The sequence below is a fragment of the Amblyomma maculatum genome, chromosome 1 (assembly GCF_055883805.1).
Source record: "Amblyomma maculatum isolate TAMU_Amacu chromosome 1, ASM5588380v1, whole genome shotgun sequence".
NCBI classification, from domain to species: Eukaryota; Metazoa; Arthropoda; class Arachnida; order Ixodida; family Ixodidae; genus Amblyomma; species Amblyomma maculatum.
Window position 1 is genome coordinate 88,078,617 of NC_139344.1, and position 12,487 is coordinate 88,091,103.

Below are 12,487 nucleotides of genomic sequence, written 5' to 3' on the forward strand. Positions count from 1 at the left end.
TTTTGCTAGCTCTTGCTTGGTGTGTGACGCTGGTTATTGCGATTTAGGAGTGACCAGATCGCTGAACAAAGAAGCTGATCTTTAACGTCGAGCAGCGGAAACTCCTCGCCATCCGAGTCCTTTCTGTCGGCGATGGAGCTGTTGTGACCGAGCTAATTTCTGGCTAAGAAAGCATGGGTGTTTCGCTCCACGGGTGTCTCAGCGCCTTTCGTCTGCAGACGGCCAACCGGTTTACGTGCACGCCTCACGACTGCTCCCGTACCCATGACCATTCAGATGCAACGCTTTGCGTCGCATGGTAAGGAAATGGTCGGACTTCCCAGGAAGAGCCTGCAGGATGACGAACCGAGGGGCGGCGGTGAAGTAAAAAACAGTCGTCGGGTGTACGTAGAGCCGGGTAACGTTACCCGCCCTTTCGAACCAATATGCCCCTGAAAGAAGCGAGGGAGAAGCCATCGTCGGCTTCGCGCGTGGTCTGGCCTGCCGGCTGGATCATACGCTTTTTAGGGGGAGACCCACAAGACGCCGGACCATACGAAATAAACACAGGTAACACGATGTTCAGCCATGTGGAGTGAACGACGGGGGTCGCCTGTGGGCTGGCGATGTGTGTGTGTCAAAGTGTACATGTGTATGTGCAAGAATATCCGGGGCGGAGCTCGTGATACAGTGTGCGAAATGTCAACTCATGTTCTGCGATCGGTCTGTGCCGAATGCCAACAGATTCCTTACTTACGGACCTAGAGATGCCTCACAGCAAGAAAACTGTATTTATTAGCGTCAGAAGACTGCATTCTCCTGAGTACTCAAGGTGTAAATATGCTAAAAGTTCTTTACTCTGCTCGAATTAAAGTTCTGGTCATGGTTGGGGCTTTGAGGCAGCCAGGCAGAGCGAGTGGACTGCCGAGTCGGGAGGCAGCTGGAGCAGAAAGACTTGCACAGCAAGGCACAGGGCAGCATGAGGTTTGCTGGGGGTGTCCTTGGAAGGGAGGGGCGCTGCGCAGGGAGAAACCGGTGGGCTCCGGCATAGCTGGACTTGAGGGCAGGAGGCGCTCTGTGCTGTCCTCAAGGATGGTTGGAAGCCCGCAGCTCAGCCATACCGTTGTCCTGCCACTATGATATGTTGTGTGTCGGAGAGCTGTGGTGACTCGGTTTTAATGTCGCCATGTGGGACAGACTGCGTCGGAGGCTGCATGGCGCCCCTTACAATAGAGACACCTGCGATGCTAGCTTGAGAGGCGGAGCGAAGATGAGGGCCTCCACCGATGGCACACCGGAAGGGTTTGGAGCATAAGGCGGGATCATGGTTGTGCCCGGCCCAACGGCTGCACTGTAGAGGTCGGTACTACATGGGACGGACATCAAACCACATGCCCGAGATGAGGACGTGGTCAGGAGGGGACCAACGAAGCGGAGTGGAACTGCACATCCTCTGCACCTGATACTATGATGTAAATGATGGATTCCAGTGTCAGCAATGGTGGAAGCATCAACTTCACTGCTGACGCCACAGATGGCGCCGATGTGTCCGCCCGCCGATGATGACACGAAACTGGACAGGAGTCTCCAGAAGGCAGCCTATTCCAAGGAGGTGATTATGGGCCTCGCTGGACTTGACGTCAGCTGTCTGCTTAACCGAACTTCATAGACGCCAGGTTGATCATAGAGAGCGGCACTCCAATCCTTGATTGCGTCTTGTGGGGAGTGAGGGCGCCGAGGGCGGATGAGAACGGTGTCTGTACACTGGGGCCTAGGTGCCTATTACCGGGTGCGCATCTGGACATGTATCCACAGTTTCCTGCTGTCTTCCTTTTTGGCTGTAGAAAGGGGGAGGAGATGTGATTGTCATGAAGGGGAGGCCCCGAGGAAGGCCGTAATGACTGCCCGTCTCTCCAGGCAGTGTAACCAAGGGCGAGTCAGCCTGGTCAGAATCAGAAGGTCCCTGGTCCTGGAGGGGCTCTCTCGGAGGAGTGATAGTAGAGGTGTCTTCCTTGCGAGAGAGAGATGCGTCCCCTGCCTCAGGGTATGTTTTAGGGGACCTTGGGTGCGGGTTTCAGAAGCCTCAGGGCTTCCTTGGGAGGTCAGAGAATATTAGCCCGTTGTCCCACCGGATCAAATCAGGCTCCCCAAGGGGCTCGGGGGGGGGGGGGGGTGAGAGCAGCGACAAGCTCGATAGTGGTCTCCTCTTGAGAGGAGTGGAAGGAGAGTTGGTAGAGACAACAGCAGTCCACTCGTACCTTGCTCTTCTTGGTAGTCTATTGAGGGGGTAGGGGGGTTGTACTTTAGGCAGTCTTGCGCACGAAGCCAGGAGACAACATGTGATGTCCGGGCCAAAGAGGAGGCATTGTTGCGAACTTTAGACCTGCCACTGGGGGGTGCACAGTCCCTGTAGAATGTTGGGATCAGAAACTTCAGAATGGTGGTTGGAGCCACGGTCTGCACAGAGCTTGAAAAGGTTTGCACGTGGCAGGTTGAAAGCTTAAGGAGCCTTGAGCGTCAAACGGGGTCAGAAGTCGCCTATGTCGCTCAGTCTCCGACCAGAGCAATTCGAGGCGCTGGCGGGGATGCAGAAGGTAGAAGGCAGGCTTACCTATTAGCAGCGAAAAAGAGTCGGGCCACGAAGGTGAGACTCGGGACCGGTGGCAGAGTCCTGGACGGAAGTCTCGGGAGGCGAGGTCACTAGGAAATGAGCAGCCTCAGAAGAATCTCCAGAAGGGGGAGGCGCCGTGGACGCGCAGCGGTAGTCAGAAGCCAAACTGTCACCACGAGGTAGCTCAAAGAAGGCTGCGGGGAAGCAAGGACTTGGTGGCGACGGGAAAATAGCAGTCGAGTGCGGGGTGGGGGGGACAGGTCATCAGAACGAAGTCAGTAGGTTAGGGGAGTCGGGCTGGTCAGGAACTCCAAGAGAGTAGCAACAGGCCGCCTGCAAGCACGCAAAAAGGCACGTGACAGGCCTAGTATCGCCAAGGGAGCAGCGGAGGCATCTGGGGACTGATCGTGCATATGCTGCTATTGTGTGCGCCGTGGCCAGAAGCCGCGCCCGCTCCTGGTAGAGCAGCAGGCCGCCTTCCTTGCTCTCGCTCGCCGAGGTCGCCTTCTGGAAAGCATCACGGTCACACGCACAGTGGAGTTGCAGGCCGCTTCCCGCCCTCCGAGGTCGTCTTCCTTGCAAAGCCCAAATGGCGGTTGATAGAAGGGGAAGGAGCGACGGCGCCACACGACGGTGCCGGAAATTCTCGTGGAAGCCTGACTGGCCTGGCACAACAATATCTTGGAACACTCACACAAACACACACACACACACTCACACACAAAAACTGTTCTTTCATCCAGTCCCAGAGGTCACGTTCGGTTGAAAATGGGGAGTCGACGTGATGTGGTCGCCGATGGGGTCGCCAGGCCAAGCCAGACCTCTGCAGAGAGACAGAAATGAAACAGAAGAAATTAGATTATATGAGATCAGTGAGGTTACGCTAGGCCAGAAGTAATGTCCAAATCTGTCATGGTTCGGTGGCGTCACGGTTACCATAGCAACTATATTTTACCTCGTTAATGTGAAAACCTGCGTCAACAATGCCGTCGTCAAGCTTCCGGGCATTTAATGGATTATTTTAGAGCCTGGTAAGGGTGTAAATGAGATTTAGGCAGCGTTACATACTGGCTCTGTCATAAGGAACGCGGAACTGCTAGCGTTTTTCATGCCACAACATATGCGAAAGTTTAGAAATTACTTTAGAAACGTACTCGTCTAAGCTACTATTTTCTTACTATTATGATTAGTCACCAGGGGGCTGCCTGGTCTCTCTTTAAAATGTTCCCTCTTTGCCCTAAAAACTGCAAAAAGCCCGCCTGTTCATGTTAGTGTGCCTGCTACGAACAACAAGGGTGCCTTGACACTGCCGGTCCATGTGATCGGTCGGTAGGTAGGGCCCCAGTAACGTTTTGATGTATTTTGTGCCAACGCCGAAACCACTGAGCCACCGCGGCGAGAAAAACACTGCCGCCCTTGATCAAATTAAGTATAGGTGTACACCCATTATTGAGAAAGCTATTCCGGCTTCCTTTCCCCCAAAACCAAATCCGCGGAATATCGTACCACTTGATCGCGACCGGAGGACACGGTAACAGGCATTGGTTCGTGAGGCGTGCAACCAGGCTAAAAACAGAGCATAACTATGCTTAACAGAAAATTCGCTCGTATCACTAAGTTTAAGCCATGCTTAAACCCCCGCCATATTTTATTAAACTTAGCATAACGAGTTCATAAGTACGCATTTGTCTTCGGAACGATTAGTTCTTAACGAAGGCTCGGTAGGATCTTTAATGTGCATTGTGAAGTATTAACAGTTGAACAACATTTTGAGTAAAGTTTTGGGGTTTTTTTGTATTAGTGTGCCCTTAATCAATATAAGCGAAAATGAGCTTCCCTTTCCCCTCAGCATGCCGTGGGCTTTGAGCACGCGAACTGAAGATGATGTCCAAGTAGTTTTCGTGCCGATTTACGGTGTTCTGAATGTAGGCACATTAGAAAAAAAACTTACAGGCTACAGCGAAATAGCATTGAAGTACCTGTGGGTACTTCAATGAACGAAACTGTTACCAACTTCAGCTTCTACAACTTTTCTACAGTGTGTGCCGTGGCTCTTATCATGCAGCCGCCCATCGTGTTGAGTAAGGTTCGGGGCACTGGACAAAATGTTCTCAATATTGTACTTTAGACAGTCAACCTCACCCTCTGCAGTTTATTTTCAGACTTCTGATTACAATAATATTTATGTGCGTTTTAAGATGTTTTATTTCGAATACTGACTTGCGGTGCTCCCGGATTAGTCACGTCGCTTGAGGCATCACATTTTCATTATATAGCTGTACGGAAAAATGTCGTGATTACTTGATTTTCACGGCAAACCACTCACGTAAGTCGGGTAATTAGACAAATAGTGATATGCTTATACGTAAAAAAAGTATCGGAGAAAACGGCAAATGTTGGGAATGCGCCTCATGACTTCAACCGACAGTGTGCGAAATCTCACGGGCACTAGTTCTCAACGAAGGCTCAGCAGCAACGTTTGATATGCATTGTGCAGCGTTTACAGCCGAAACAGGTTTCGAGGTCTCAGAGTAAATGAAACGCCCAACTTTTTACAGCAGGTGGAGGAACTGCCATGGAAAATGTCAATGTTTATCAAATATAATGCCAAATAATATCTGACCTTCCTAAAGGTATGCTATAAATTATTCGCAAAATTATTAGGTTTAGTGATTGACTCAACACAATGAATGAAAATTAGTACTAAAATTTTCATGCATGCATTTCAGTCCCGGCTTTTATTTTTGTTATAAGTAATCTAAATTGAATACAGCAACTCACCTGGATTGGGCACATCACAAACAACAAAGGCTGTGGACCCAACCCATCTCTTGCCGATTTCATTAGTTGGGTGCCACTGACGACGTGCTATGTCGTATCTCTCGGCCGGGTCCGCGGTACCAGGTCCTAGTGGGGCGCGAGAGGTGGAGGTAAGCGAATGAAGGGTTGCCCATTGATTGCAGCTTTTTAAACCACTCCTTTTGACACGAATTTCAGCTGGTGATTCAGCAGCTATAAGCAGACCTAAACAATTTGTCTCTTTTCGTCTCTTCGTCTGAGCTACAAAATTCTTTACGAAGGTGTCACAAAAACGTATCATGCTTTAACCCTTCCCTTTTCTAAGGTAGTCAGATGACTCTAACCGATTATGAAGAATTAAGAGGTATTACGTATATCGTATTTTCTAAGGGTAACAAAGCAACAAGCTAGGTTAACTGTTATAGTCATAATCGCAATTATGTGTTCAAGATGCTTCCTACAAAGAAAAGAAATGAAGCCTTCAAGAGACATGTCCTTCAACCGTGAGTATGAATGTCGTTCATCAGAAAATTTTAAAAGGGCCAGGCTTCAGAAAATGTGGCATCAGAGATGATGCCGACGTTGAGAGCGAAACATTGCAAGCATGCCACTCGCCGGTGGTTGTTGGTAGCTGACACGTTTGGACGCTGATTAGCCAGCGGATTGTGTGACGTCAGGAGACCGCATGTCTCCTGACGTTACAGAATAGACGAGAAGGTGACAAGCCAATCTAACCCTAACACTAACCCTAGGCCATGAAGCCACATTCGTACGGCTTCTCCAAGGAGAACTTTATGTTACATGGTATTTCATATAGTGTGGTAGCTTACGCTTATGAGAACGCGTGTCCTAAAAAATGAACAAATTAAAGCATTGCTGCGTGGTTAGTGGAGTATTATTTCAAAGCGAGCGAGGATCTGTAACGGGAGCCGCTCATGGGAGCCACAAATGCTATTGGACGTCAGCCTTAAAAGTGGAGCTTGAATGTCACCCTCGTTTTTTTAATCCGACTGTATGCCGTGGCAGCCTTTCTCTTGCGTTCAAACTGGTTCTCTATCCACATAAAAGAAAGTGAATTTGCAGGTGCGTAAGCAGGTTCTCTCCTCTTACCACATGCCTAAAGTAATGAAGTTTTACCCGTGGAAGATGACTGTGGGCTAAAAGCTATCGCACTGGTAAATTGGTAAATTCAAAGGCTTAGATATGGCCCTGTAAGCCTTCTTTCTACTTTAGAATACAATCTTCACTCTTTTAATCTATAGAACAGCTGAAGGCAGGAATAGACGTAGGGACAAACGTGAAGCCCTACAACGATATAGACAGAATCTGAGATGAATATTGAGACAGTTCCACAGGGAGTTTACTATTATATACGAACTGTGTCTCACATTAAATTATAATCCATGTTGGGCTGTATGCCTTTTTTCACCGCCCCGCTAGTTAGGGTGAGCAATTTTCAGTTTAGCAGCCACAGTTACTGCAAAATTATTACTACTACCACTATACTGCTACCGCTACCCTTACACCACCGCTACTACTGCTGCCACTACCCCTACCACCACATTACCACCACCCCTACTACTACTACACCACTGCCACCACCACCCACCAACACTACTACCACCACTACTACCGCTACTACCACCACTCCCATATTACTACCACTACTACCACCATCCCTACCATTACCACTACCATTACTACTACGACTACAACTATTACCACCACCACCACTACCACTGCTACTGCTATTGCTACTGCTAATAATAATAATAATAATAATAATAATAATAATAATAATAATAATAATAATAATAATAATAATAATAATAATAATAATAATAATAATAATAATAATAATAATAATAATAATAATAATAATAATAATAATAATAATAATAAAAGTTACATCTACCTTATAGGATTTAGCGGCAATACGTGGACGACATGTGGAAATATTGATTTCGTGACTTGGTGGCTAAGTCGACTTCTTTATAGCATGTATCCAAAGTGTTCGCCAGACAGAATTCCAGTGTTGCCTTGTAATGCACACACTGCTGGCTTCGGAAGTGGCTACAGATGGCCACTGATTACACTGAGACCTTACGAACAACTCTATGCGAAGGGCGCAGATTATGCATGTGTACCCACCGCGACGTCCACCAAATGTGTATATGAACCCTTCGTGTATGGCTGCGGCGAAGTAGCAGCGCGTTTCGCTCATCGGAGGCAACTCGTTGAAGGCACCCGTTATTATCTCGAACTGCTCCACTGGCAAGAGAAACATGCGAGAAGAGGTAAAAATACTTTGTTTGCATTTTCGATCTGATTCCGCATGCCTGTGGCGACAAGTAGAGTGGAATGAAAGGTAAGAACAATATAAAATCCACGCGAGGACTTGGTGAGAGAAAAAGCATAGTGTGCGATAAATGCCGCTTTTTATGTCACTACAGCACCATTAACACATATGTCTGTCTGATGATTACTGATAGCTCTAAGCGCATAGGTATGTCACTCGTGACGAAATAGACTCCCCCTCTCCCGCTCGACTTCTGTCACGCTATATGCATCCTTTATATAAATCGACACAGACTGATGGATATGATACAATGAACGAAACTTACTACAATAAAGGGTGTAATAGAAAGTGTTGAAAAGAACTATAATAAAAAAAAAAACTCGTTTTGAAATGTGCAAACAAGTTCCTCAGCACCACTGACGTATATTTTCCACCTAATTTTCATGCACCTGTAGTCAAGCACCCGTCCCCTTTTTTTCTCAATTACTCATGCTGCTATGCTTCATTCAGTTCATCATCATTGCTTCCTCTCTGTCATTATACCACGTCTTTTCTTTCATGTCGTCTTACTTTGCAATCCCCAAAAAATGTGCTCAGCTTTATTACAGCAGTTAATAAATGTACACTACAAAAATGCGAAATCGTACTGGAGGACAGACTCGTGGCGCCGCCGTCGATACCCCCTAGGATGTAGAGGATGTCGTCGTGCGCGATGACCTGGAGGCCGTAGCGAGGAGTCGACATGGGCCTTAGCCTGGTCCAGGCATCTGATGAGGGATCGTAGCACTCGACCGTGTCCAACACTTCCTGCCCCGTAAATCCTCCGACGCTGAGCGAGAAGAAAGCAATGCACGGGTGCATATGCAAAGGACGCGGATTATTATAAGTAACACACACATGCTCAACGTGCGCACCCGCTTTCAACAACGCATGCCAAAATCGGAAACCGGTCATTTATGTGGTTCCATCTAGGCTGTACACAGCTCTCTTAGTTTTATCCCCAGTTAGTGTTATAAGCAAACCGTGATCATTCTCATTTTTACATGACTCTCCATGGAGTCCGCTGCAGCATTTATAGGCTTACCAACGCTAGAAATCCACTCATATACTCCGGTACGCCCACATGAAATTGCGTAGGTTGGATACTGCATATTCAACGCTTAGCCATCCTGCATCGAACTCCGGGTTGTTTGTGTAGTTCCTATCCCTATCAACGCTTGCCTACAGCACCGAAGTACCGCCTCCAAATGCCGAACAATTAAATACCATCCTCTTGAGCGATATCCGGTCGCAGTTATGCACAGGAACTACCTCCCCAATTCATGTCAGCCCATTCTCATTCCGCTAACCGTCTTCGTATCATGGTATGGGTCTTCGGTGCTACGAGGTACGAATTGCTGACTCTCAAGGTTCGCTATAGCTCAAGCTGCAGAAACCCGCAGGTGAATGGAATTTTTTCTGTTAATTTTCATAAAGGCTACCGCTTTCCAACGCTCCTAGGGTGTTACGCAGTGCTCGTAAAATCCAGATTTTCTAAGGCGTTTTACTTCTCGAACGAAAAGCTCTCACTTTTCTTCAGCAAATGATTTTGTGAAATTCCCAGCCGCGGGTTCCAGAAAGCGAGTGTCTCTGTGTGGTCGAGCCGAAGGTGCGTCCCAATGCCGGTAGAGGGGAAGAAAACGCTAGCTGTTCGCGACCCTCCGAAATGTACGATAAAGGCGTGTTTTCTGCTACAGAGAGCACCGCGGCTGGTACGCTCTCGGCGCAAACAATTCTATTCGTGTGTCCATATGTCACCAACGCCTCGGAACTTAACAGCCGTCTAGACCCAATCTAGAAAGACGTACTTCCATGACGTTTACAACGATGAACTCCCTATCGTAAATTGTTGCTTCTAGGTCCTAGACTCAGCTTTCCAACAACCATGCATATGCCGCAATTCCTAACCTGTAGTGCGTAGAAAGGTAATCAGGAACCGCTAAGCGCTAAGGGGTTACTTGTTTTGTTGTGTCTTATGGCACAGCAGCGGTTACAAATATCATGCGCCAGACATGTAAAGGGGTATGTCTATTATCGATGTCGTCCACTTCTCACAATAAAATCCTCTGAATACTGCTAGCAAATATGCTTTCGGTAGCAGCGGATAGATGCGTCCTTTTGCACGACTGCCACTCCATCTACCGCTCCAGCAAGGCCTGGTCTTTGCCTAGGTATAGTGTAACAACTTATCCCAGCGCGTCGACATTTGGAGAAAAGCAGAACAACAGTCATACTTAAGCTGCAGGGAAGGCATTCGGGCATAATATGTCTAACGTATTTTAATTTGTATTTCGCATGGCTTGTCTGCTGGAACGCTGTTTTGAACCTAATTTGAATGACTACGTGTCAACGGGGTAAATGCGATTGCGCACTCACACTTTCATTTTGGAGCACGGTACCCTTTGGCAGCTTTCTATAAAATCCTACATTATCAAACCAATAGCCCCGAAACTATGTTTTCATGTTTTCTTCAAATGAAAGGCCCATACAAGCTTCAAAATCATGCTTATACGTGTGTCGCCTCGTCTCGTGCTACCGTTTTCTGCATTCCCTCCTAAATAAAAACGATCAACCTGTCGGAACACTGCACTCACAACGTAGCTGTCCTTGAAGTTAAAAAGTAAAGTATGCGGCCGATGTACTCTGTTAGCGAACCGTGGGTGAAAAACGTGCTTGACATTGGATCGTGCACAGCGCGGCGAGGTATAAAAGGGGGCATTAAAGTGTTGAGACAAAAACGGCGTGGTGAGCTGAATGACGTACACGCACTGCTCAGGACTGCTCAAAGCGCAAAGACCTATCGTGCGTCAACAACAGTACAATGTACAGCACAGCTGATTGGTTGCAACGCGTATTGAAGATGTTCTAAATAAAATCAAAAGGAAGAAGTGAGTGAAAATTATTTTGTGGAGTGGGCCCATAACAAAAGGCTTGTGAGGGTAAACGATTGGGTCTGAGGGGAAAGAGAAGCACTCTGTGGAGTGGCAGGCAGTTAGGTCCATAGATAAGAAAAGCTGCAAAAATAGGGCTGAGATCACGGGGGCGCCAGTAAGAATAGGAGTGCGGGGTTTGAGAAAGAGACGCTTCAATTGCGGTACACTTATTTTATTCAATTCAATTTATTTTGAAGAAAGTTCTGAAGGGTCACCTGGGCTAAAAGCTGTCATGTCAGCCTGACAAGGCCCAGGGCTCAATACGCTACTAGGCAGGGTATGAGGTCTAAGAAAGAGACGTTTCAATTGAGGCACACTTATTTTATTCTATTCAATTTATTTTTAAGAAAGTTCTAAAGGGTCACCTGGGCTAAAAGCTGTCATGTCAGCTTGACAAGGCCGAGGGCTCAATACGCTACTAGGCAAGGTGCGGGGTCTGAGAAAGAGACGTTTGAATTGAGGCACAATTGTGTTATTCAATTCAATTTATTTTTGAGAAAGTTCTGAAGGGTCACCTTGGCTAAAAGCTGTCATGTCAGCTTGACAAGGCCCAGGGCTCAATACGCTACTAGGCAGGGTAGCACCAGGGAGCACCACGCATGGTACAGTGAAGTGAAAATAGAGTGAAATAAGATAATACACAAATTCATAGCACAAATGTGTACATACGAAAATTCGATTAAAACAGGACATGGATACAAGTTTGCAATAAAACAGGTATGAGATCTGGACAAATTAAATGCACGGAAAAAACTCGCACAGGGGAAATACAAGGCAGACAAATACTTTTAAAAAGGAAACATACAGAAAACAAGTGCATTAATATCAACTCCTAATATTTGATGGGCCGAAAATAGTGACGTTATCAGTTGAAGTTCGGGCTACTAAACTGATCATACTTATCGAGAATTTGAGGAAGATTATCTTTCGAAGACTATAATTTGTGATTGGCGCGGAAACGTGGAATCACGCACAAATCAGTGTTGCGTGCACAGTCATTTCTTTGATTATATTATAAGGATGCGATGGACGTAATAAGCTGTTTGAAAGCAGGCGATGATAAATAAAATGAGCGCAATATACGTAACTCATTCATGTTCTGTATCGAGACTATATTGTACTGAGGAAATGTGCACAATATTTTTTGCAACATGTGAGCCTTCTTAACTTTGCCTTTAGTTGTCGTTAACCACACCAAATTGCAATAAGTAATATGTGCCTAATATATTTGAAATTTAATATGCACTGAAAATATTGAGCGGGAACGAGGTAGGGCCTCGCTTGTTTTACTGAGTTTTGCGCAGATGTCGGCGATGTGCGAATTTCATGTTAATGAGACAGAAAACGTCACTCTTAGAATCTTATGTTCTTTTACAAATGAAATTTCTTTTCCATCACAGTGATGAGTGGTCGCCAGGCTTGCAATGATATTTCTCGGCTGAAAATTAGTTGCTTTTGCTCTGCCGGATAAATATTCAATCTGTTAGCCTTTGACCGGAAAGCCAATCTTCCGAGCATACCATTACATTGTGTTGCAAGGATAAATAACAAATTGAGCCTCACAGTTAGTATTTAATCTTTATATATATATATATATATATTTTTTTTTTAATTGTTTCTACAATTTCCTGATTCAGGGACTGACTGCGGAGTTCGACACTCCTGTATTACATCCTGAGGTGCCTCTTTCCGATATTGACGGCCGACATAATCTAACATTTTTGCACACCTTGATTTGTTTTTTGTTCCATAGATAATTGCCACACGAGTCTTTCTTTTTAAATTCAACACTAAAGTGAGAAAGCATCAAAGAGTTATACGAACACT

The 12,487-nt window shown here is 46.4% G+C and overlaps 1 protein-coding gene across 1 annotated transcript in view; it reads right to left on the reverse strand.

The window, feature by feature from the left end:
- Positions 1–859: 859 nt before the first annotated feature.
- Positions 860–12,487, reverse strand: part of LOC146203099 (kelch-like protein 10) — a 38,969-nt gene continuing 27,341 nt past the window's right edge. Inside the window, exons 9-12 of the mRNA XM_084602664.1 lie at positions 8,336–8,517; positions 7,541–7,660; positions 5,372–5,497; positions 860–996 (exon numbers count right to left, since the gene is read on the reverse strand). Of these exons, the coding sequence (XP_084458790.1) occupies positions 860–996; positions 5,372–5,497; positions 7,541–7,660; positions 8,336–8,517 (565 nt within the window). The remainder of the gene's footprint in view (positions 997–5,371; positions 5,498–7,540; positions 7,661–8,335; positions 8,518–12,487) is intronic.